The following is a 27,060-nucleotide window of genomic DNA, read 5'->3' on the forward strand; positions in this document are numbered from 1 at the left end:
CAGACATGTATGTGTGTCACATCACTTTTCTGTGCCTTGCTTTCTTTATCTCTAAATTTGCAATCATGTTAAGAAGAGTTTCCACTTCATAGGATTGATAAGAGGAATAAATAACACATTTAAAGTATTTGAAACAGTATCTAATATAACCTAAGCACCCAGTAATTGTTAATTTGGCATTACCTCCATTACGACGTCACCCTCAGTTATAGTAGAACATTTACTTATTTTTCTCCCTCTAGCCTATGAGGTGTTTGGGGGCTTGGGTTTTATTCCTTTTTTTTTTTTTTTTTTTTTTTTTAAGATGAGTCTGACCTTGTCACCCAGGCTGGAGTTCAGTGGCACAGTCCCAGTTCACTGCAACCTTCTCATCCCAGGTGTGAGCAGTCCTCCCAGCTCAGTCTCCCAAGTAGCTGGGACCACAGAGGCATGCCACCACACTCGGCTAATTTTTTGTATTTCTTGATAGAGACAGGGTTTCACCACATTGCCCAGGCTTGTCTCGAACTCCTGAGTTCAAGCAAGCCTCCCAACTCAGCCTCTCAAAATTCTAGGATTACAGGTGCAAGCCACTACACCGGGGTGATCTTATTCCTTTATGTAGCTCAGTGCCAGTACAGGGCTGGCAAGCAGTGATCTCTCAGGTATATTTATCAATGATTAAATTGGCAAAACTCCATCTAAAAAAAAATAGAATTGTAGGAGTCCAGATGAGGCAGAAGCCACCTTTTTTTACTCTTTCATTTTTTTCATGCACACATATGTTCATTGTGGCACTATTTACAATAGCAAAAACCAGAAACCAACCCAAATGCCCATCAATGATAGACTGGATAAAGAAAATGTGGCATATACACACCATGGAATACTACACAGCCATACAAAAGGATGAATTCATGTCCTTTGTAGGGATACGGATGAATCTGGAAACCGTCATTCTCACCAAACTGATACGAGAACAGAAAACCAAACACCACATGTTCTCACTCATAGGTGGGTGTTGAACAATGAGAACACATGGACACAGGGAGGGGAGCATCACACACTGGGGTCTGTTGGGGGGTGGGGAGCTAGGGGAGGGACAGTGGGAGGTAGGGAGGTTAGGGAGGAATAACACTGGGAGAAATGCCTGATGTAGGTGATGGGGGGATGGAGGCAGCAAACCACCATGGCATGTGCATAACTGTGCAACAATCCTGCAAGATCTACACGTGTACCCCAGAATTTAAAGTACAATTAAAAAAAAAAGTGAGATATCCACATTCCACAAAATTCATCCTTTTAAAGCACACAATGTGATAGTTTTTAATATATTCACAAGTTTGTTTAATCCTCACCACTGTCTAATTCAGGAATATTATTATTACCCCAAAAAGAAACCCATTAGCAGCCACTCCCCATTCTTGCCTTGCCCCATTTCCTTCCAACCACTAATCGATTTTCTGTTTCTATGGATTTGCCTATTCTGGACATTTCATAGAAATGGAATCATGCAATGTATGATCTTTTGTGTCTGGTGTCTTTTTTTTTTTTTTTTTTTTTTTTTTTTTAAGACAGGGTTTCACCATGTTGGTCAGGCTGGTCTTGAACTCCCAACCTCAGGTGATCCGCCCGCCTTGGCCTCCAAAGTGCTTGGATTACAGGCGTGAGCTACCACGCCCTGCTTTTTAATTTTTGTTTTTTTGTTTTGTTTTGTTTTGTTTTTTTGGTGTCTTTCAATGAACAATGTTTTCAGTCTTCATCCACATTGAAGCTTGTATCAGCACTACTTCCTTTTGATGGCTGCATACTAATCCACGGGATAGCTACCCACATTTGTTTTATCTATGCATCAGTTGCAGTGGGCAGGGAGGAGGAAGGCTGTGGTTTTTTTAGTGAGCCTTTCTTTTAAGAAGGGGTACAAATCCTGGTGAGAGAATGAAGACACTGGAGTTCACCGAAAGGCCAGGCTAATGAAATGTTGAGCTGCCCCCATTTGAATTTTTTAATTAGAAAAATTAGAGACAGATATGCTTACTTAACTCTGATTGGCTGAACTTGTTAGTAGCCCATATATTTTGTGGGAGGATATCTAGCTTTGAACATGTTTAGCTTAAGGGAGCCCTGTGGCTTGGAGAACCTACTTGTTTTTCAAATCCTTAGTTTTGCTTATATTTTGAAAAGGAGGCCAGGTGCAGTGGCTCACACCTGTAATTCCAGCACTTTGGGAGGCTGAGGTAGGCGGATCATGAGGTCAGGAGTTTGAGATCAGCCTGGCCAACATGGTGAAACTCCGTCTCTACTAAAAATTTTTTAAAAAGCCAGGCGGTGGCAGGCACCTGTAACCCCAGCTACTTGGGTGGTTGAGGCAGGAGAATTGCTTGAACCAAGGAGGCAGAGGTTGCAGTGAACCAAGATCATGCCACTGGACTCTAGCCTGGGCAACAGAGCAAGACTCCATTTCAGAAAAAACAAAAAAAGGAATTGAGGATGAAGTCAAGTTAGGACAGAGCCCACCAGTGAAAAGAAATAACTGTATTCTCTTCTTTGAACTGAATTCAATTTTCTAAAGCATTGCAGGTACCAGTCAGCAGTCAGGACATTGAGAAAAAATAAGTAATTTTCTAACTAGGTAGAAGCATATAAAGTAATAATTTATGGAATGGGATCTGAATTCTGGTTCTTGTTCTGTCACTAATTAACAGTCTAATCTGAGGGAAATTAATCCCTCTGTGACCCTGTTTGTTTCTCTCTTTCTTTCTTTCTTTTAGAGAGGGTCTTGCTCTGTCACCCAGGGTGCAGTGCAGTGGCAGGATTAGAGCTCACTGCAGCCTCAAACTCCCAAAGAGCTGGGACTGCAGGTGCATACCACCATGCGTGACCAATTTTTAAATTTTTTGTAGAAACATGGTCTCTCTATGTTGCTTAGGCTGGTTTTGAACTCCTGGTCTCAAGAATTCCTCCCTCTTCAGCCTCCCAAAGTGCTGGGATTAGAGGGTGAGCCACTGCCTAGACTGACCCTGTTTTCTATATGCAAATGAGAATCATCATAACAATACCTACCTCATGGAGTTGTTAGGGAAAGAAAGTGCTAAGGCTACTGCTTGGCACACAGTAGTTACTCAACAAATGAAAATACTGCTTTAAGTACAAGCATGTGTATGAGCTAAAAATATAAATTAACATAAAAACTAGTGAGGAAGTCAGTCTTAGAGTTGGGTGAATTGTCAGAAACTTCATGCTAAGAAGATAGTAGGTACATGTACATGAGTTTAAATTGATCTTGTAGCAAAGATGGCGAATTTTTGAACCTGTAGCTTCACTGAGAAGAAAGGCTTTTTACCACTTGCTTTTCATGGTTCCCTAAGGAAGATAATGCCGGCAATAGAAGCACTAAACTGTACTGAAATGATTTAGGAGGATTTTAACAACTGAACCCAAAAAAATCAGCAATGAGAGGCTGGATATAGTGGCTCACACCTGTAATCCCAGCACTTTGGGAGGCCGAGGAAGGCGGATCACCTGAGGTCAGGAGTTCAAGACTAGCCTGGTCAACATGGCAAAACCCTATCACTACTAAAAATACCAAATTTAGCCGGGTGTGGTGGCGTGTGCCTATAATTCCAGCTACTACTCGGGAGGCTGAGGCGAGAATCGCTTGAGCCTGGGAGGTTTCAGTGACCTGAGATTGTGCCACTACACTCCAGCCTGGGTAATCGGGCAAGACACAAAACAGGGCAGTTCTCAAAAATAAATAAATAAATAATAAAAATAACCAAGGAGAAAGATTGGTTAAGGAAATGACGTAGAGCTATTTTCTCATGTGATGCACTATTTAAGTTCTTAGTGATCAAGGAAAGGTGGGGGATTTTAGGGCTAGAGTGAGGATTGTGGTCTGAGAAAAGAATAGGAAATCTGATCTGGCCAATGTGGGAAGTTTGTTAGGTTTTGAGGAAAGATGAGTAACAGAATTATCAAGTGGTGACAATGGCCACATTAGGGGTGGCTATCCAATGTGTGGTGAATGAGGTCCTTGGGTCTTACTCTTGCCTAGCAGTGCTTTATGCCTGGTCAGATAAGATGAAAACCAAGCTCATCACCTCCACCAAAAAGAACTCAAAACCCAGCTTTCAGGATTTGCAGAGGATGAGGAGAAATGCCTAATTGTCATTAAAATGAATGATGAAAATTAGAGGCAAGAATTTAGATGAGCTAAGATATTGGGCAAAGATCCAGTTTGGAAAATAGTGACAAGGAGTGATCATTTAAAGGAGCCATTTATAAATGAATAGATGTCAGGAAGAGAATCGTTGGACCTATGAGCTAAAAGAGGTCTTGGGTAGTGTAGCAAAGGGCAGGGCATCCACTGATCTCAGAGAAACAGGTGAAGGTAAGCATGTCATAGGACAAGGCAGAAGGAGATTCATCTGTTCATTCAGCAAATATTCACTGAGTGCCCGTATTGTATAAGGCATCATGCCCAGGAATGCTGTGTCTGTCTTGGTGAACCTGTCTCCAGGTGGAATGGTGGTGTTGCCTTTAGTGGAACACTGCATGATTGTAGATCAAAGTAGAATTCTGCCTGGACTCATTGCAGAAACCCAGGGGAACTTCACAGCTGCTTTCATAGAGGCGGTGGGCTGATCTGCCCTGTGGGTCTCAGTTGAGTGGTATGAGTATGGCGTGGAGAAGTGGTCCGGGAATGTGAACATGTAGCCAGCACTTTTCTGGTTCTGGTTCCTACTACTGGGCTGCCAACAATCTGAATGGTGGCCTCTGAAACTCTGATGCAACAGCACTAGACAGCCACATCCTTGGTTGACCAACATCTAGCTGCTAAGCCTGATGGGTTAACAGGAGGAAAAACAACAAAAGATTAAAAGTGGAGGATTTCACTGGGCATGGTGGCTCATGCCTGTAATCCTAGCACCTTGGGAGGCTGAGGTGGGAGGATCACCTGAGGTCAGGAATTGTACAACATCCTGGCCGACATAATGAAACCCTATCTCTACTAAAAATACAATAATTAACTGGGTGTGGTGGTGAGTGCCTGTAGTCCTAGCTACTCGGAAGGCTGAGGCAGGATAATTGCTTGAACCCCAGAGATCAAGGCTATAGTGAGCCTCAGACTGCACCACTGCACTCTGGCCTAGGTGACAGAGTGAGAACACTGTCTCAAAAAAAAAAGTAGAGGGCTTGATGAGAGATTTTTATTAGTTTCTGCTCTTCCTTATCCATCCCCACTATCCTACTGATATACCCTGGAAAACTCTAGCAGCAATAGTTCTACGAGTTGTCACTCAAGCATTAGATAGAAAATAAATATATATTAGGTCCAAAGGCTCCTTCCTCTCTCTCTTGTCTTCCAAACTGTGAGTTCATTTGTTTTTTTCATTTATTTAGTCATTCATTCATTCATTCATTTAACAAATAGGTGCTAGGTCCTGGTAATGTGCTAAGCATATTTTAGTGCAGTGGCTACAGAAGTGAGTTCATTTTTCTAGGAGGAAGACAGGCAATAAATATATTAGGTAAATAAATTATATAAAATGTTAGAAGGTGATGGGTGCTATGAAAAGAAAAATTCGCCAGGGTAATGGGGATAGGGAGTGTGGTTTGTGTGGGGCTCGGGTGGGGCTGCTTGCCCATAAAACACTTGTTTGAATTTAACAAACCTTCCCCTCATCCCTGTTCTACTCATGGGATGGATATAGCCTAACACCAGGGTGCATTTGTTTTTGTTTTTGTTTTTGAGACAGAGCCTTGCTCTGTTGCCCTGGCTGGAATGCAGTGGTGCAATCTCAGCTCACTGCAGCCTCTGCCTCCTGGGTTCAGGTAATTCTCCTGCCACAGCCTCCCAAGTAGCTGGGATTACAGGCATGTGCCACCACGCCCAGCATATTTTTGTAATTTTTTTTTTTTTTAGTAGAGATGGGGTTTCATCATGTTGGCAAGGCTGGTCTTGAACTCCTGACCTCAAGTAATTCACCCACATTGGCCTCCCAAAGTGCTGGGATTACAGGCAGGGTGCATTTCTTGACAAGCAGAGCATGAACCCATTCTGGCCCCTCGAACGGGGCACAGCCTGCACAACCACACACCTACCTGTGGGTAGCCTTTACTGTGAAGGTGACATTTGAGCCAAGGCTGGAAGGCGAAGAGTAGAAGTCGAGGGGGATGAGTTCTGGAGGCAGCAGGAACAGCCTGTGCAAAGGACCCAAGCAGCAGCAGGTGGCCATGTCTTGGGAACAGCATGAGGCAAGTATGCCTGGAGCACGATGAGTCAGGGAGGCAGATAGGGGAGGAGGTCAGGGAGGGAGGTGACAGGTAGGACAGGAGTAAGAGAGATGGCACAGGATGCAGAGCACCTCATGGGCCCCAGTCATTAGACACTCTTTTACTCTGAAATGGTAAGTCAATGGAGGGTTGCGAGCAGATAGAATCTGACTTAGGTGTTAAAAGGATACCCCTCCCCTTGTAGTGGAGAAAACTTTCTTCTCACCGGTTGGCCTTTCTTCACCAGCACAGTGACAGGAGGTAGAGGGCTTAAAGAGGCTTTTTGTTTTCTTTTTGGAGACAGGGCGTTGCTGTGTCACTCAGGCTGGAGTGCAGTGATGTAATCAGGGCTCACTGTAGCCTTGACCTCCTGGGTTCAAGCAATCCTCCTGCCTGAGCCTCCCAAGTAGCTGGGATTACAGGTGTGCATCACTACACCCAACACATCCCTTTTTTTTTTTTTTTTTTTTGGAGAGATGATGTCTCACTATATTGCCAGGCTGATCTCAAACTCCTGAGCTCAAGCCATCCTCCATCCTCTTTCCTTAGCCTCAAAAATGCCAGGATCCATAAGCTTTTGGTTTAAATTGAAGCAGTCCTCCAAGTTGCCTTCAAGAGTTCACCCAGGGGCCGGGCGCGGTGGCTCAAGCCTGTAATCCCAGCACTTTGGGAGGCCGAGGCGGGTGGATCACGAGGTAGAGAGATCGAGACCATCCTGGTCAACATGGTGAAACCCCGTCTCTACTAAAAAACTACAAAAAATTAGCTGGGCATGGTGGCGCGTGCCTGTAATTCCAGCTACTCAGGAGGCTGAGGCAGGAGAATTGCTTGAACCCAGGAGGCGGAGGTTGTGGTGAGCCGAGATCGCGCCATTGCACTCCAGCCTGGGTAACAAGAGCTAAACTCCGTCTCAAAAAAAAAAAAAAAAAAAAAAAAAGAGTTCACCCAGAGGCCACAGTGAGGCTTAGGTGAATCTCACTTGACGATGAAGATGATGCTTTGCTTGGTCCTGGTCTCTGGGTCTTCATTGTTGTAAAGGACATTGACTCATCGATTTGATACCCAAGTTCCCAGCCAGCTGAGTCTCCAGCTGGTACCATAGCCCCACCCCTCAATGGATTATGCAGAGTTCAGCACATCTAAGGCTCAGAAACACTCTTGGGTCACCTCATTTGTCCCCTCCCTGCAAGCGTTCTTTAGGACTTAGCTCCCCTCTGCTCAGTCTCCCATATCCTCCTCAGGATCTTTCCCATATCCTGTAATTCATTTGATTCTGCTTAACTTTCACTGAAAAACGTGAATGCACACCCTTGGAACCCATCCTACAGAATTTGTTATTAAGTGTTCTTTAGCTTAGGAAGTTTCTCCCCTCTTTTGGCAGATTCAGAAACCTCAGGTTTGTTCGAACGGCAGAATTACTAGCGGGAAAATTGCCTTTGCAGCCTCAGGAATATTGGAATGTGATCCAGAAGCACTGCCTGGAGGCGCACCAGATTCTTCTCAACAAGTCAGTATCTGCCCTCCGAGTGGGGCTGAACCTCGGTATCTTAAAGACTGAAAACCCTCTGAGATGAAGCTGGTACCCAGCCTGCGGGTCGTCCCCCCGACATCCTTTCCTGTCCTCTTAGTCTCATGTCCAGCTGCTCTCTGTGCCTCACGCCTAGTCTTCCCTCTGCCTTATTGAAACTCCCCCATCACCATAGAAGGCTATCACTCGCATTCCCTCCTCCTGGAATCCTTCAGACCAGTGGTCCCCGACCGTTTTGACAATAGGGACTGGTTTCGTGGGAGACAATTTTTCCACAGACTGGGGCAGGGGAATGGTTTCGGGATGATTCAAGCACACAACATTTACCGTGTACCTTCTTTTTATTATTACATTGTAATATATTATGAAATAATTATGCAACTCGCCGTAATGTAGAATCAGTAGGGTCTCTGAGCTTGTTTTCCTGCAACTAGATGGTCCCGTCTGAAAGTGATGGGAGACAGTGACAGATCATCAGGCATCAGATTCTCCTAAGAAGTGTGCAAGCTAGATCCCTCGCATGTGCGGTTTACAATAGGGTTCCCGCTCCTATGAGAATCTCATGCCGCTGCTAATCTGATAGGAAGCAGAGCTCAGGCGGTAATGCAAGTGATGGGGAGTGGCTGTAAATACAGATGAAGCTTCGCTAGGCTACCTTCTGCTTACCTCCTGCTGTGCAGCCCAGTTCCTAAAACCAGTCCATGGCCCAGGGGTTGCAGACCCCTGCTTTAAACCTTGCTGTGTTACAGGGTAATGTACTTGAATAACTTATATTCAGATGGTCCAGATAAACAGCCTCAAGATTTCAAGGTGAAGGTGTTTCAGACATTTGGACAATTCCTTTTTCCTTTGCAAATGCATGCAAGACTATATCCACAGCCAGAGAAATTCTCTTTTGTAAAATAATGATAATAATACTTACAGATGGGTTTTCTATTAGCAGAGAAAATGTAGATAAAATCATTGGCACATAATAGCTGCTCAATAAGTCTCATGCCTCTATGACTATAACCAGTAGTAATGCTTCTCTGATTGCTAGAGTAGTACCTTTTTAGAGTCAGAGAAAAGATGCAATAGGATGAAAAGGCCAGTGGGTTTCCACAGGGAATTAGTAAGTGGGGAACTTGGGAGGAAAGAAACAATGGAGCATCTATTTCTTCATTGTTGTTGTTGTTGTTGCTTATTTGTTTTTGAGACAGAATCTTGCTTGCTCTGTCACCCAAGTTGTGCAGTGGCACAATCTCAGCTCACTGCAATCTCCAGTCTCCCAGGTTCAAGTGATTCTCCTGCCTCAGCCTCCCGAGTAACTGGGACTACAGGTGTGTACCACCATGCACCACGCCCAGCTATTTTTGTTTTGTTTTGTTTTGTTTTTGCTTTTGTAGAGATGGGGTTTTGCCATGTTGGCCAGGCTGGTCTTGAACTCCTGGCCTCAAGTGTCTGCCTGTCTCGGCCTCCCAGAGTGCTGGGATTACAGGCATGAGCCGCCACACCTGGCTATTTCTTCTTTTGGTTAACTGATTTCTGCCATCAACTTCTGATCAACCATGGCCACACTGGAGTTTCTCCTCCTCCATTTTCTTTCTTTGCTCCTCATTCTCTCTTTCCCTCTACAAAGTCTGAATCAAAAGTCAGGCACCTTCCAGAGAGAGAGAAGTGGGACAGAACATTCTAGTTCCTTATGCCCCTTTACCCTAATCTCTGATTATAATGAAGAAACTGTGGACTCTTTCAGCAGGACATGCCACCAATATCCCCTTTCCATTTGGGTATTGTCAATGGAAGAATAATCTCTTAATTCAAATCATATTACTTTCTTCCCAAGAAAGAGGCATTGGCAGGTAAGGCAGACAGAAATTGAAAGTACCGATTTGCAAGGCTGCTTGGTGAGACATGAGCCCATCTGCCTCATCACAGAGCTCAGGGGCATGGCAAGAGGGTTCCTCGGAGCCCAGAAGAGCTTCTCACATGGACACCCTTCTGTTTTTACAGGTGGATCCCCACCTGTGCCCAGCTTTTTACCTCGCGCAAGGAGCACTGGGTTCGTTTCGCTCCCAAGAGCAAGTACGACTCCTGTCGAAACATTGAGGAATATTTTGCTTCTGTGGCATCGTTTATGTCGCTGCAGCTCAGGGAGCTGGTCATTAAGTCGCTTGAGGACCTCGTTTCCCTTTTCATGATACACAAAGTATGTCAGGGACCTGCGCTTGGACCTTTTGAGGGGAATGACCTGGTTAGAACCAGGATTCTATCATGTATGTCCTCAGCTGTGAGCCAGGGCACAAAGTGAAATGCTTGACTTGTACCCACATCAGTCAGTCAGTTGTTAGTTTATAAAAATGCTTTATTTTAGCTGGAAGAAGGGTATTGAATGTTCCTAACACACAGAAAAAAATTGGTAACTGTGACCAGGCGCAGTGGCTCACACCTGTAATCCTGGTCACTTTGGGATTTGGAGGAGGGCAGATTACCTGAGGTCAGAAGTTCAAGACCAGCCTGGCCAACATAGGGAAACACTGTCTCTACTAAAAATACAAAAATTAGCTGGGCATGGTGGCTAACACCTGTAATCACAGCTATTGGGAAGCTGAGGAAGGAGAATCGCTTGAACCCAGAAGGCAGAGGTTGCAGTGAGCCCAGATTATGCCATTGCACTCCAGTCTGGGTGACGAGTGAAACTCTGTCTCAAAAAAAAAAAAAAGTAAATGAGATGATAAATATGCTAATTACCCTGATCTGCTCACTATACATTATAGGTATCCCATAAATATGTACATTTAAGAGGTATCAATTTTTTAATGTTTAAAGAGAAATATAAAAACATAAAATTTTTAAAAGTCCAGTCCAGCTGTGTATTTGAATGATTTTAAAAATTGTTTCTTTAAATACATAGCAAGCTTTCTTGAGATAATCACTCAGTATTAAGTTGATAAAAATTTGCAGAAGTAAAGTTGTTAAGAAAATTTAAAGAAAAATTGCATAAAATGAAATACGTATGTCTTACATTTTAGGGAGAAAGAATCCTTTTTTTATCCTCTCTGCTCTGTTACAGGGAAGGGGGAGGGGGTTGGAAAAGGTTTGTTTTCAATCTTTGGCTTGATATTGAGGGAGTACTGTGTGTTTCATTGCAGATATTGGCTTTCATTCTTTGGTCTTGGCAAGGGATACCCCTCAAGACAAAAGGCTTTGTTGACCTAATTAATAACTTCTTTCATGAAACTGTTTTAGTGAAGTAAAAATGAAAACTAAAAACACTGGCCAGGCATGGTGGCTCACGCCTGTAATACCAGCACTTCTGGAGGCTGACGCAGGTGGATCAGTTGAAGCCGGGAGTTCAAGACTAGCCTGGTCAACATGGTGAAACCCCATCTCTACCAAAAATACAAAAATTAACTGGGAGTGGTGGTGGGTGCCTGTAATCCCAGCTACTCAGGAAACTGAGGTAGGAGAATTGCTTGAACCCAGGAGGCATAGGTTGCAGTGAGCTTAGATCACGACACTGCGCTACTCGAGCCTGGGGGACAGGTGAGACTCTTTCTCAAAAAAAAAAAAAAAAGAAAAAAGAAAAAAAGAAAACTGAAAACATTAAGTCCTGGTTTTCAAAGCACCATAGCATTCCTTAATTTAGATGGCCTAAAAATCAATGAATATTTATTTGAATTTTATGCTATGTGCACATTTTACCTTTAAAAAGTAATAAAAGTTAAAAATTACCTTGTTATAAAAGGTTAAGTTTTCCAAATGAAGTAAAGATGAACAGTTGGCCTATTGCTCAAAAATGTAGAAACCAATGCTACTGAATTGCAACAGCAATGTTAGCTCTCTAAAGAGGACCAACCTATAAACATCATTGTAATCATCTACTTTGCTAAGCAGAAGAAACCCGATGGTAGAAACCAATCTCACTCTAAAATTCCACACAAAGGGAAGTGTAAAATCTTCCTATGTCTGGAAGTAAGGGGGTAATTTATAGCTATTTGATATACAATGGGTGTTCACCAAATATTATCAGTCATCTTTAAATGGATCTAGAAATCTCTGTATAACAAGTACTTTACAGCTGCCTTACGACAATTTTATTAGGCTCCATAGTTTATAAGAGTATTTTGTGTTAGAGCTTTTGTAGAGAATTAGAAATAGCTCTATGTCAATATTTCTGTTGTAGCAAGGTTGATATTTTGAGTGTCTAAAATAAACTAATGCCCATTAGCAACTCCATTAAGGGTCACACAGATTACAATTAATACTTTTGGATTGAGTCAATAAGTTTTTATTGAGCACCTATTAGGTACTAAATGCTGTCTCAGGTATTTTGGAAGAGAGAGATGATCAGACATAGATCCTGCCCTCAACTTTAGGAGGAGAAGTTGAGATATGCATATCAATTCCTACCACAGAGAAAGAAAAACATACTAGGCTGGGCCTGGTGTGTCATGCCTGTAATCCCAGGCCAAGGCAGGAGGATCACTTGAGCTCAGGAGTTTAAGACCAGCCTGGCAGCATGGTGAGACCTTGTCTCTAAGAAAACAAATAAAACAAAACAGAGAAAAATTACTATGAAAGAAGCAGAAATAACACAAGTTCAGAAGTGGGAGAAGATTATATCCAGCTGAGAAACAAGGAAGCTTCCCAAAGGAAGAAATGTTTTAGCTGAATTTTGAAGGACAGGAAGGATCTAGAAATTGGGTGCAGGAATTACCAAGCCATGTAAACAATGAGAAAATAAAGTCTTTAAGAAAGGGAGAGAGCATGGACTCAGGGTGAGCTAAGCTATACCCAACTATCCTACCATCCCATCCCATCCCATCCCATCGAATCCCATCCCATCCTATCCCATCTCATCTCATCTCATCTTATCATCTTATGTCGTGATCTCACTGCAACCTCCACCTCCCGGGTTCAAGCAATCCTCCTGCCTCAGCCTTCCAAGCAGCTGGGATCAGGCACCCACTACCACATCCGGCTAATTTTTTTGTGTTTTTAGTAGAAATGTAGTTTCCCCATGTTGGCCAGGCTGATCTCGAACTCCTGACCTCAGATGATCCACCCACCTTGGCCTCCCAAAGTGCTGAGATTATAGGTGTGAGCCGTGGTACATAGCCCCAGGTCAAGTTTTAAACATATACAGTACATGGTGCCGTTCATTGCCTTTTCTGGTCCTCATGTAGTTCTATGAATGTGTAAAATTCACTCCCTTGATTTTGGAAGGCTCAATTGTGTGACACTTGCCATACCTTATGTCTCCTGAAGGATGGGAATGATTTTAAGGAGCCCTACCAAGAGATGAAGTTTTTTATACCTCAGCTAATCATGATCAAACTTGAAGTCAATGAACCCATTATCATCTTCAATCCATCTTTCGATGACTGCTGGAAATTAATATGTGACTCTTTCCTGGAAATTATTAAGAACTCTAACGGGATCCCCAAGGTATAGTAGTCACTTAATCATTCATTTGCATGATTTATTCACTTAGTGAATAAAATGTATTGAAAGAGGTTGTTTGTACAAGTCAGGGAGCTGTGATACACGGTTAAGGGGTTTTGCTTTGGGGATATATCCTGAATATACCCCTTTGACTCCAGAGAGATGATTTGTACCGTAAAGAAATATTCATGCAACCCAGAATTGTGCTTCTAACAAGGGCATTAAGAGCTACTTTGTGAGAGAGTAGAGTTTCCTCCATGATGTCAACTTCAATGAGTCAGATAGGTCCCAAGCCATATCCCTGGGTTAATAATCCATCATAAATCAACTGCCATTAACTTGCCAAAAATTTTTTTATTACATTTTGAAGTTTCACTTGTTTGTGTGCTTGTTTGTTGGTTGGTTTGTTAAGTTTTAGCCCCTGTAGGCTTCTAGAGAGAATAACTTTTCCTGGCTGAAGCCCATTCCAGTTTGCTTTCCAGAGGAGAGTTACTAAATTCCAGACACTTACTAGTGAACTTTTATTACTAGACAGGATCATACACTGGATGTAACTCCTTTTAGCTCCATCTTTTTCTAAGTCCCTCTGATTGGTTGGTATGGCCAAAGGGCCATTGTCCAGGTCCATATAGGGAAGGGATCTGTGAGGTCTTGCTGGCTAGTTCCCTCACCCTCCTGCTTTCTCATTGTCTTCATATATTACCTGTGTTTCACATGAGCCTTGCTCATGTGAAACGAATGCCCAGGAGTTCAAGGGTATAGTACAAGGAGGCCCACTTGCTCTTCTCTTTGCAACCTGGTACTTACAGGGTTCTAAGTGCTTCATTAAAACTGGTATGTGGGAGGAGAAGAAACAGTGAGCAGCCCTCCTATAACCAGTATCCCTAGGAAGGAAATGGAAGAGAAGACCCTGTGATTTGGATGGCTATATATGGGGCTTGGGTACAGCCTGTAATCCCAGCCCTTTGGGAGGCCAAGGCGAGCAGATCACAAGCTCAGGAGTTTGAGACCAGCCTGACTAACATGGTGAAACCCCGTCTCTACCAAAAGTACAAATATTAGCCGGGTATGGTGGCACACGCCTGTAATCCCAGCTACTCAGGAGGCTGAGGCAGGAGAATCGCTTGAGCCCAGGAAGCGGGAGGTTGCAGTGAGCTGAGATCACACCACCACACTCCAGCCTGGGTGACAGAGCAAGACTTCATCTCAAAAAAAAAATAAATAAAATAAAATAAAATAAAATAGTACTGCTAGTTGACTAAGAAAAGTCTTTAAGAATAGCAACAGATGGGTACTACCTTCACGCCCTACAAGTTCTGCCGTATTTATGGTTAAAAAAGAATTTTAAAAGTTAGTAAAAGTCAAGTGCGGTGGCTCACACCTATAATTTTAATGCTTTGGGAAGTCGAGAAGTGGGAAGATTGCTTGAGGCCAGGAGTTCAATATCAGCCTGGGCAATATAGCAAGACCTTGTCTCTACAAAATTAGATTAGCTGGGTGTGGTGACACACATCTGTAGTCTCAGCTGCTCTGGAGGCTGAGGCAGGAGGATTGCTTGAGCCCAGGAGTTCAAGGTTGCAGTGAGCTATGATTGCACCATTGCACTCCAGCCTGGGCAAAAGAGTGAGACCCTGTCTCAATTAAACAAAAACAAAAAATGTTGGTAGGAAAAAGCCAACAAGAGACTTTTGAAAACAGAGTAAATAGCATTATTCAAGACACAAAAAGAAACCAAGAAAGCATATTTGTGAGAAAGAATTATCAAAAGGGCTGGGCCCAGTGGCTCATGCCTGTAGTCCCAGCATTTTGAGAGGCTGAGGCGGGCAGATTACCTGAGGCCGGGAGTTCTAGACCAGCCTGGCCAACATGGTAAAACCCTGTCTCCACTAAAAATACAAAAAATTAGCTGGGCATGGTGGTGGTCACCTGTAATCCCAGCTACTCAGGAGGCTGAGGCAGGAGAATCGCTTGAACCCAGAAGGCAGAGGTTGCAGTGAGCCAAGATCATGTCATTGCACTCCAGCCTGGGCAACAAGAGCGAAACTTCATTTAAAAAAAATACATATTAAAGGAAATCAAAGTAAATATTGGAATTATTTATTTCAACAACATACCTGAGGAAAACAAGGATGCTCTAATGCTGACTGTAATGAAAAGAGGTGAATGAGAAATTAAATGAAGCCAGATTAAATAGAAAAGGGTTTTATAAAACAAAAACTACCGTAAGTAGAATTAATTAATTTATTTATTTATTTATTTTTTGAGACAGAGTCTTGATCTGTCACCCAGGCTGGAGTGCAGCGGCATGATCTTGGTTCACTGCAACGTCCACCTCCTGGGTTTAAGCGATTATACTGCCTCAGCCTCCCAAGTAGCTGGGATTACAGGCACCCACCACCTCGCCTGGCTAATTTTTGTATTCTTAGTAGACACGGGGTTTTGCCATGTTGGCCAGGCTGGTCTCAAACTCCTGACCTGAGTTGTTCCACTTGCCTCAGCTTCCCAAAGTGCTGGGATTACCAGCGTGAGCCACCATGCCCGGCCTCAATAAGGAGAATTTAAATTAGCATTTGTAGCCATGTTAGTGCATTATTTTCATAATCAAGAAATATATATAATTTATATTTGATATATCAATATTAATATTATAATATTATATATTACTATGGAAGAGCTGCTAGGGCCAGTTTCTCTCCTGATGGGAGAATTCTCTTACTCAAAGTGACAGGGAATGGCAAAGTTCGAGCAGTGTGCAGACGTGAGCATTGAGTGTGATGACAAACCCAAGGAGTCCGGGACCAGAGAGCAAGGGAGATAAGCAGAAAGTAACAATTAATTACCTGTAAAGAATGTAATTGTTCTTTTTTATTTTATTTTTATTTTTTTGTTTATTTTGAGACAGGGTCTCACTCTGTCACCTAGGCTGGAGTGCTGTGGCATACTCTCGGCTCACTGTAACCTCCGCGTGCCAGGCTCAAGCCATTCTCCCACCTCAGCCTCTCAAGTAGCTGGGGTAACAGTTGCACACCACCATACCCGGCTAATTTTTGTATGGGTTCTGCCACGTTGCCCAGCTGGTCTTGAACCCGTGAGCTCAAGCGATCCACCCACCTCGGCCTCCCAAAGTGTGGGAATTATAGGTGTGAGCCACTATGTCTGGCCGAATGCAATTGTTCTTGCCTCCATTTCACAGACTGCTCTACAGGGCATGAGAGAATCAACCACATTGAAAGAGCAGCAAGAGGTATTTCATCCTCCTGAATTTGAAGACTTACTCCCATGAGACAAGCCATTATCCTGCCCACTTGTGATCTGTCACATGGCCTGGGGGCACCAATTGTGCTGCCCTAAACCACTTCATTCACTCACTGACCAATGCCAATCCCTCCATCTTCTTGCCTTCAGCAGCTGTCTGTAGTAAGGCTGCAGCAAAGAGGTTGCTCCTCCACTGGTTTCAAAACCTTTGGATTGGCCAAAGAAGACAAAGATCATTTGCACTTGCTTTTCCCTCTTTGTAAATCGATGCATTTCCATCAAAGGCATATAACACATGTAACTCACTGAAGCACTCCAAAGACCTTTTCTGAGACCAGTCACTAAAAGCTTTCTTAGCAGAGAGGACAGTGGAAGGCAATGGGTCCGAGGCAGGAACTTTGCAGCCCGCATGAGTCATGCAAGTGAGAATATTCTCAGAGACACACACATGCCTTGAGGGAATTAGAGTCCCTACATGTGGAGACTCATGCCTGTAATCCCAATATATTTGGAGGCTGAGACAAGAGCCAGAATTCAAATTCAATTACAGGAACACCTCCATTATCTGAAAGTTACGAAGCCAAATCAGCAGTTCAAGACCACCTGGGCAACATAGAGAGAGCCCCTGTCTCTACAAAAAAAATAAAATTAAAATAAGAAAATTAGTCATGGTGGCATACACCTGTAGCTCCAGCTACTCAGGAGGCTGAGGCAGGAGAATTGCTTGAGCTGAGGAGTTTAGGGCTATAATGAACTATGATAGTGCCACTGCACTCCCACCTGGGTGACGGAGTGAGACCGTCTCCTTAAAAAAAAAAGAAAGAAATTAGAGAATGTGTATTCTCTCAGAAGATAGTTTCAGTGCCTCATGATCATAAAACCATAGCTTTTTGTTTTCCCCGAGCTGAGAGGAGAATCTAGTACATCTCACCTTTTTCATAGATGAGAAAATGGGGATTCAGAGAAGTAGTTTAGGCCAGATGTGGCCTGTAATCCCAGCACTTTGTGAGGCCGAGATGGGTGGGTTGCTTGAGGTTTGAGACAAGCCTGGCCAACATGGCGAAACCCTGTCTCTACTGAAACTACAAAAATTAGCTGCATGTGGTGGCAGATGCCTGTAATCCCAGCTACTCGTGAGGTTGAGGCAGGAGAATCACTTGAGTCTGGGAGGTGGAGGTTGCAGTGAACTGAGATCATGCCGCTGCACTCCAGCCTGGGCCACAGAACGTGACTCTGTCTCCAAACCAAATAAAAGAAAAAGAAAAAAGAAACCCACCAGAGAAGTAGTTTATCAAAGGTCACATTGTCGATTAGTGGCAAATTCAGAATTAGAATCCATGTCTCCACACTTTTCATTAGAGAGGAAAACCAGGTAGTAGGGGAGCAGTATGATAATATTCATGGACTCACATAGTATTTATTGAGCACTGACTAAGTGCCAAGCTTTGCTAGACCCTGGGGATGTAACAGTGAAGAAATCAAATATGATCCAAGCCTTCATGAGATTCACATTCCATTGACCCACCTAGAACATCCATTACACATTCATCTAATTGCAATTGTGATGAGCATTAAGCAGGAAAAGTTCAGAAGGCGAGCTTGAAACAGGAAAACCAACATCCGCTGGAGGGTGGGGTGAGGGGAGAGCAAGGGGGACTCTCAAAGGACAAGGCACTTGAAAGGTTGGAGATTTGAAAGATGAGTAATCCAGGTAAGAAGTAAAGGAGAGAGAACAGAGATAGAGGGAACAGCAGGGTGATCCCAGCACTATCTAAGTGGGAATAGAGTAAAAATGCAGCTGACATCCTTGGAAATGAGTTCATGACAGGAGGTTTTGCATTTTGGTACCATCTCCCTTCTTAAGTCTTGCAGCATGCAAAAGTGGTGTTTACTCTTTAGGTGGAATCTGTCCTGTTCCCAGAGCTGAAGGGATGTAATCTGATCCTTGGAACTGTTAACGCAGAAGAAAAACTTGTTTCTGACTTTTTGAATCAAACTTTCAAGGTATTTCAGAAAAATCAAGTTGGCCCTCGCAAGTAAGTTTAGTTATAACTTTATTAGCTACGTAGCCTTCGGGCATTGATTCGGCATTCTTAACTCTCATCCAATAAGCTATTCCTGTTCCCACACACCTGAACACATACGTAGTAAGAATAGCCAACACTTACATGAGTATTACTATTTATCCACACTTTGTAGCTGAGGAAACTCTAACTGTCCCAGTGTTACACAGCAAATAGGAGAGCCAGGATTCAAATTCAATTACAGGTCCACCTGCATTATCTGATAGTTGTGAAGCCAGATATGTTTTGGCACTTCAAAATTTCTGGGTTATATAAATATAACATAATGCATACATCATATATTATCTCACAGTTTTTGTGAGGTCTGGGGCATCATACTGATATTTTTGCAGGGAAACCTGTAAGTATTCACATAAATAGTCTCATATCCATTTAGGCCAACTTTTGCTACCAAATAAATTTTGAAGCAACTTTCTGTTTTCAGGGCATTTTGGATTAAGGGATTGAGAATCAGTTATCTGAACCCACAGGCCATGCCCTTTAATCATCACACTGTAGAATATCTCACAGTTATGCACGTGAGCAGTCACTATGTACAGTCCATTCATGCACTGGTAATAAAGACATGTCTGAGACAGTAATTTACAAAGGAAAGAGGCTTAATTGACTCACAGTTCTGCAGGGCTGGGGAAGCCTCAGGAAACCTACAATCATGGCATAAGGGGAAGCAAACACATCCTTCTTCTCATGGCAGCAGGAAGGGGAAGTGCCAAGCAAAAGAGGGAGGGAAAAGCCCCTTATAAACCATCAGATCTCATGAGAACCCACTATCATGAGAATAGCATGAGGGTAACTGCCCCTGTGATTAAATTACTCCCACTGGGTCCTTCCCACAACACGTGGGGATTATGGGAAGTACAATTCAAGACGAGATTTGGGTAGGGACACCGCCAAACCATATCACACTAGGGTGATCTTGTAAGTAGCTTCCAAAGTGAGTGAAAGGAGTGTTATTAACAGTTGACATGGGACAACAGGTGTAAACCTGGACCGTCCCAGGCAAACCAAGAGATATGGTCACACTAACCCAGAGTTTTTAGACTGCAGCTCTATTGACAGTTTTGACTGGAAAATTCTATTGTTGGGGGTTGTCTTGTGCGTGGTGGGCTATTTAGCAGAATCCCTGTAGGAATTATGCATGCCAGAAGGAATCCCCTGGTGGTGACAACCAAGAATGTCTTCAGGCATGGCCAAATGTCCCCTGGGAAGCAAAGTCCCCACCGGTTGAGAACAACGGCTAACCTAGTCAAAAAATCATGGCCTTATATTTAGAAACCCTGGCCTCATGAATTTGATTTGGGAACTTATTTTTGAAACCTCTGTTTTCCCTATTCATGAAATCTTAGACACACATTTATTTTATTTTATTATTTTTTGAGATGATGTCTCTCTCTGTCACCCAGGCTGGAGTGCAGTGGTGCGATCTCAGCTCACTGCAACCTCTACCTCCTGGGTTCAGGCAATTCTCCTGCCTCAGCCTCCCAAGTAGTTGGGACTACAGGCATGCACCACCAGGTCCAGCTAATTTTTGTACTTTTAATAGAAACAGGGCTTCACCATGTTAGCCAGGCTGGTCTTGAACTCCTGACCTCAGGTAATCCACCCGCCTTGGCCTCCCAAAGTGCTGGGATTACAGGTGTGAGGCACTGTGCCTGGCCCCAGTTTTGTCTTCCTGGATTGTCAGTTCCACATACTTCTCACTGCATCACAGTTTCAGTGTCTGAAGTGTTGGCTAACTCTCGGAAGTATGTACTGAGTCCCATAGAGTTATTTCTGCTTACTCATTGTCATTTTTATTTTAATTCAAACTTAAATTTTAAACCAGATCATCCCAAACACATCCTCCAATTTTGGGGAAACCTGTCCAGCCATTTTTGCATCATTTGATAACAGACAGAGAAAAATGTGATTTTATTTAATAGATTTTAGGTCGATTAGTCCCAGATTGTCATCTTAAGATTTAGGCATAGAATTTTGGAGCTGGAAAAAGGGATAGGGATCACAGGCATCCCCTTTGTCTGTGGTTTTGCTTTCTGCAGTTACAGCTACCCGAGGTTAACTAAGGTTGGAAAATATTAAGATATTTTGAGAGAAACAGACCATGTTCAGATAACTTTTATCTTTATAGCATATTGTTATGTGTTCTATTTTATCAGTTATTGTTAATCTTCTGCTGTGCCTAATTTATAAATTAAATTTAATCATAAATACATATGGGTGTATAGGAAAAAACAGTATACAAAGGGTTCAGTACTGTCTGTGGTTTCAGGCATTCACTGGGTGTCTTGGAACATATCCCCAAGGGTAAGGAGGGACTAGCATAATATTTTGTTGCATATTCACTGTATGTCAGGCATAGCATTAATTCATTTGTATATACTTTATTACAGTTAAGCATTACAATAATCCTGCGAGATGTTAATTATCATTTCCACTTAAAATTAAAGACACTGGGCCCGGCATGGTGGCTCGTGCCTGTAATCCTAGCACTTTGGGAGGCCAAGTTGGGCAAATGCATTGAGGCCAGGAATTTGAGGCCAGCCTGGCCAACATGGCAAAATTCTCCCTCTACTAAAAATACAAAAATTAGCCAGGTGTGGTGGCACACACCTGTAATCCTAGCTACTTGAGAGGCTGAAACACGAGAATCATTTGAACCTGGGAGGAGGACGTGGCAGTGAGCTGAGATCACGTCACTGCACTCCAGCCTGAGGGACAGTGAGACTCTGTCTCAAAAAAATAATAAAACAAAATAAAAGACACCTGTGATGGTTAATACTGAGAGTCAACTTGATTGGATTGAGGGATACAAAGTATTAATCCTGGGTGTATTTGTGTAGGTATTGCCAGAGAGAAAATAAGGACGAAGAAAAAGCAGAAACCCCTGATAAACCCATCAGATTTCATGAGACTTATTCACTAGGGAGAAGGCAAATCCCTTCTGCCTATGAGCCTGTAAAATCAAAAGCAAGCTAGTTACTTCTTAGATACAGTTGGGGTACAGGTATTGGGTAAATACAGCCATTCCAAATGGGAGAAATTGGCCAAAACAAAGGGGCTGCAGGGCCCATGCAAGTCCAAAATCTAGTGGGGCAGTCAATCTTCAAAGCTCCAAAATAATCTCCTTTGACTCCAGGTCTCACATCCAGGTTATATTGATGCAAGAGGTAGGTTCCCATGGTCTCGGGCGGCATGGAAAGGTGTGCTTGGTTTTGAAATGTGAGGGCACGAGATATGGAGAGGCCAGGGACAGAATGATATGATGTGGCTATGTCCCCACCAAATCCCAACTTGAATTGTATCTCCCAGAATTCGGTGTTGTGGGTAAGACCCAGGGGGAAGTAATCGAATCATGGGGACAGTTTTGTCCCATGCTATTCTCATGATAGTGAATAAGTCTCACGAGATCTGATGGGTTTATCAGGGGTTTCCACTTCAGCTTCTTCCTCATTTTCTCTTGACACCACTATGTAAGAAGTGCCTTTCACCTCTTGCCATGATTCTGAGGCCTCCCCAGCCATATGGAACTGGAAGTCCAATTAAACCTCTTTTTTTCTTCCCAGTCTCGGGTACGTCTTTATCAGCACTGTGAAAACAGACTAATACAATGCTGATCCTTGAAAAAGTGAATTATCTTGTCTAAGTTCATGGTGCTAGGAAGCGGTAAAATTGAAATTCAGAGCCAAAATTCTGAGTTATCTGTTTAATGCAACTTTGGCCATGTGAGAGTTCTCTTTCCTAGTTTGGGCTAAATTTTTAAAAATGCTACCATGTCTTCATTTGCCACTCTGACTCATCTGATTTGGTGACTTGTATTTATGTGTTTGATTTCATCCTCTTCAATATGGAAGATACTTAAATGTCTACAAAAAGTATGATGACTTGCTGGATAACACAGCAGAGCAAAACATCATGGCGTTCCTGAAAGAAAATCACGACATTGATGATTTTGTGACGGTAGGAACTGCCACTTGAAATTTCATGCCTTGGAAACATGTTCTGCAGACAATCCAATGAGCACTTAGTGTCTCTTTAGTGCATAGACTGTGCTCAGCATTGGACTACGGTTGGGCGAGGGTGAGGCTGGGGGCAAATGGGAGAGGCTCAAAGGCAAATCAAGCTACTGAATATGCCCCTTTCTACAGAGGATCAATGCCATAAAGATGCGGAGAAATGAAATTGCATCCATGCACATCACCGTGCCTTTAGCCATGTTCTGCCTTGACGCTATGACCTTAAACTACGATCTCTGTGAGCGAGCTCAAAATCTTAAAGACCATCTGATTCAATACCAAGTGGATATAAACCGAGACATGAATACCAGGTATCATAATTCTGTGCAGACAAATAGCAATGGTATTTGGCATCACCTAGAGATAGAAAAGTGACCAGAACTTGCACGTTCCAGCAATGAACCGATTATTTTCTAGTTCAAGTTTTTTCTGCCCCTGGATAAGCATGTCGAGGAATTCAGTTTCAGGCTAGGAGGTGAACAGTCAAGAGAAAACACCATGGAGGTTGGAGGAGGTGGGTGGAGGGCATTTGTTAGCTGTTTGTCTCTAATCCTGAAGCTTTTGCCTTCTTGCAGGCAGATTCAGGAGAATGCAGAGTGCTTCCTGGGCTTGTCTGTCTGAGGTCAAGGGCCCTTCTCACTGTCCATCTAGCACATATTTTGAAACACAAAGTACTTACAGGCACATTTTTCTTAGAATCACTCCTAGGCAGAATTCTGCTGTGTAGGTCTGGGAATTCTGTTGTTCTATCTTTTCCTCTTTCAAAAAGGGGGTTTCACTCTGTCTGGAGTGCAGCTCACTGTAGCTTCGACCTCCTGGGCTCAAGCAATTCTCTTGTCTCAGCCTCCTGAGTAGCTAGGACTATAGGTATCCGCCATCATGCCTGGCTAATTTTTTAATTGTTTTTGGAGACAGGTTCTTGCTGTGTTGTCCAAGCTGGATTGCAGTGGCTATTCACAGGTATAATCACAGTGCACTGTATTCCTGGACTCAAGAGATCCTCCTGCCTCTATTTCCATATATATATATATATATATATATATATATATATATATATATATATTTTTTTTTTTTTTTTTTTTTTGAGACAGGGTTTTGTCTGTCCCCCAGGCTGGAGTGCAGTGGCATGATCATAGCTCATTACAGCCTCGACCTCCTGGGCTCAAGTGAGCCTCCTGCCTCAGCCTCCTAAGTCTCTTGGGACTACAATCGTGAGCCAACATGTTTGGTTCTATTGTTCAATCTTAAACTCTGTATTATACCTTTATTTTGCTGATAACTACGTGTTAGACAAGATGTTTTTGGTGGTAATGGATAGATGCTCAAACACTGGCTAGTGGTCATTATTACTAAATCGTTTTATTTTATATTTATTTATTTACTTATTTTGAGGTAGCATCTTGCTCTGTGGTCCAGGCTGGAGTGCAGTGGCTCAATCATAACTCACTGCAGCCTTGAACTCCTGAGCTCAAGTGATCCTTCTGCCTCAACTTGCATCTCTCTCTGTCATTTTTTTTTTTTTTGAGACAGAGTCTCACTCTGATGCACATGCTGGAGTGCAGTGGGTTAAAAGGGAATTTGGGGTTCACATGTTGAAAAATTTAGAGTTTCTAGCTTCAGGCCTTCAACGCTGCAATTAGGATGCAATTCCCCTCTCTCGGCTTGGCTTTCCTCCACGTTGGCTCCATTCTCTAATAGATTCTTTCCAGTTTATGGGCTTCCGCAGCTCCAGGCTTACATCCTCCCAGGTTCCTATACAGAAAAGGCAAAAGTTTCTTCTTCTAACATTCTTGGAAAAGTCCTGGCCCATGTGAAGTTGGCCTGAATTGGGTCATTGGCACAACATTGAAGTAAACACTGTGGCCAAGAGGATGGCTTAGATCTTGCTGGTGTTCCCATCCCTGGGGTGGGTGTCAACCCTACCTAAACCACATGAACTGAAAGGGGTGAGGGTCCCCAAGAAGACATAGGTGTTGTTACAGAAAGAGATAATGGATGCTCAGCTGAGATGGCAACTGCCTGCTACTGTGTCTCTATCTGAAGGTTAGAAAAGGGGTTATTCCATGTTTAAAGTGGTTATTCCATGTTTAAAGTCCTCTCTTCCTCAAAGCACTTTAAACTATAGACCAAAATAATTTAGTGGCCAGGTGCTGTGGCTCACTTCTGTAGTCCCAACATGAGATTGGATTTACTTTGTGAGGCGGAGGCAGGAGGACTGCTTGAGCCCAGGAGTTTGAGACCAGCCTGGGCAACATAGGAAGACGCCATCTCTACAAAAATAAAAATTAAAAAATTAGCCAGGCACAGTGGCATGTGCCTGTGGTCCCAACTACTCAGGAGGCTGAGGTGGGAGGATCACTTGAGCCTCAGAAGTTGAGGCTGCAATGAGCCATGTTCATACCACTGCACTCCAACCTGTGCGTCAGAGTGAGACTCTGTCCAAAACAAAATAAAACAAAAGAAAAAACACACACAGAGAGAGAGATGCAAGTTGAGGCAGGAAGATCACTTGAGCTCAGGAGTTCAAAGCTGCAGTGAGTTGTTATGATTGAGCCACTGCACTCCAGCGTGGGCCACAGAGCAAGACTCTACCTCAAAATAAATAAATACATAAATGTAAAATAAAATGAAATGATTTAGTAATAATGACCACTATTAATATTATATTATATACTATATTATTCATATATGCATAATTTTAGCATTTTATAGTACTTTAAGTTTTACAAAATATGTATCAGAAAATCATCAGCAAGTTAATAATAATACTTTAATAGGTTGTTCATTATTTTCTCCATTGTGTTGATGAAGACACTGAGACTCTGACAGATTAGGCAGTGGTGTATCTGGGGATTAACTCAGTTCATTTTGACCTCAAAGTCCATGTACAGTCAGCTCTCTCACTCAATGATGAAGAGGTCAGATTTCTGGTTTTGGAACCAGAATATCTGGTTTTGAATCCAGATATTTATGACCTATGTGATGCCGGCCTCACCTCTTGGATCTTTAGTTTCTTTGCTTATAGGATATGGGTTTGGGACCAGAACAGCAAAAGATTTTCAGCCTTCACACTACTAGGACACTTTTTAAAAAATTGAGACAGTCTCAGTCTGTTGCCCAGACTGGAGTGCAGTGGCATGATCAAAGCTTACTGCAGCCTCAACTTGCTGGGCTCAAGCCATCCTCCTGCCCCTAGCTGAGACTACAGATACATACCACTATGCCTGGCTAATTTTCTGCATTTTTTGTAATGATGTAGTTTCACCATGTTGCCCAGGCTGGTCTCAAACTCCTGGCCTCAAGCGATCCTCCCACTTCAGCCTCCCAAACTTCTGGAATTAGAGGCATAAGCCACCACATCTGGCCCACTTGGAGACTTTCTTTGGAAAGTTTGAGCCATGGATTTTTTTTTTCCTTAAGTATTCATCCATTTGTTCCTGTCAAATCAAAGCAACATGGTGCCTTAGTTGATTGGTGCATCCATCCTTATTGAAATAAATGTATAAATTCTTAGGTCTTTTTCATATAAGTGAAAATAAGAGCCCCATTATGAACCAGGGATATCCATGAATGCAGAAACCCCAGGTTGGCGGCTGAACTCCAGGTTGGTGGCTGGCTTCTGAAGTTTCTGACTGCCTTAAAAATAACATCAACATTTCATGATCAAGTAATAATAACAGAACTATGATATGATTGCTAACATTTGTTGAGGGCCACTCTGTGCTATGAGGGGATTATTTGCAGGTAATTTGCTTCTAATTGTAGTTAAGATACTGAAGACCATCAGTCATATGCTTTTGCATAAATTAGCATATTCAAATTATCTGTATAATAACATAATTGTTCAGTCTTATGTTTGAAAACTGGGCAGTTGGACCTGGTAGCCCCAGTAATGGAACATAACATTTTCTCTGCCACCAGGGATCCCCTGCAGCCCATGAGGATAAACTTACTGATGTACTGTTAAAAGGCAATGATTAAGGCCAGGCACGGTGACTTACGCCTGTAGTCCCAGCACTTTGGGAGGCCAAAACAGGCAGATCTCCTGAACTCAGGAGTTTGAGACCAACATGGCCAACATGGTAAAACCTGGTCTTTACTAAAAATACAAAAATTAGCTGGGTGTGGTGGCAGGTGCCTGTAAATCCAGCTATGTGGGAAGCTGATGCAGGAGAATCACTTGAACCTGGGAGGCGGAGGTTGTAGTGAACTGAGATATCACACTGCTACAATCTAGCCTGGGTGACAGAGAGATACTCTGTCTCAAAAAAAAAAGAGATTAAAAATTAATTTAGTGCTCTATTTCAATATAAAATGTGAGGGATTGCTGTTGGTGGTGGTGGTGATGATGTTTTGGTCTAAATGTAGGTTCTATGTATGAGAGGTAGTATGGTATATTTGTTAAGAGTATGAACTAGGCTGGGCATGGTGGCTATGCACTTCAGGAGGCTGAGGTGGGTGGATCACAAGGTCAGGAGTTTGAGACCAGCCCGACCAA

At 42.9% G+C, this 27,060-nt stretch overlaps 1 protein-coding gene across 4 annotated transcripts in view; it reads left to right on the forward strand.

Moving 5' to 3' along the window:
- DNAH3 (dynein axonemal heavy chain 3) overlaps nucleotides 1–27,060 on the forward strand; it is a 213,900-nt gene that overhangs the window by 24,954 nt on the left and 161,886 nt on the right. For all 4 annotated transcript variants that reach the window (XR_012512758.1, XM_074381954.1, XM_074381955.1 and 1 more), the window contains 6 exons: nucleotides 7,637–7,762; nucleotides 9,776–9,971; nucleotides 13,034–13,213; nucleotides 18,365–18,501; nucleotides 22,401–22,506; nucleotides 22,695–22,873. Coding sequence is in view for 3 of the 4 variants with exons in the window: in XM_074381954.1 (XP_074238055.1) it covers nucleotides 7,637–7,762; nucleotides 9,776–9,971; nucleotides 13,034–13,213; nucleotides 18,365–18,501; nucleotides 22,401–22,506; nucleotides 22,695–22,873 (924 nt within the window). In the remaining variant the exon portion in view is untranslated. The remainder of the gene's footprint in view (nucleotides 1–7,636; nucleotides 7,763–9,775; nucleotides 9,972–13,033; nucleotides 13,214–18,364; nucleotides 18,502–22,400; nucleotides 22,507–22,694; nucleotides 22,874–27,060) is intronic.

This window comes from Saimiri boliviensis, chromosome 12 (genome assembly GCF_048565385.1).
Source record: "Saimiri boliviensis isolate mSaiBol1 chromosome 12, mSaiBol1.pri, whole genome shotgun sequence".
Classification (NCBI taxonomy): domain Eukaryota; kingdom Metazoa; phylum Chordata; class Mammalia; order Primates; family Cebidae; genus Saimiri; species Saimiri boliviensis.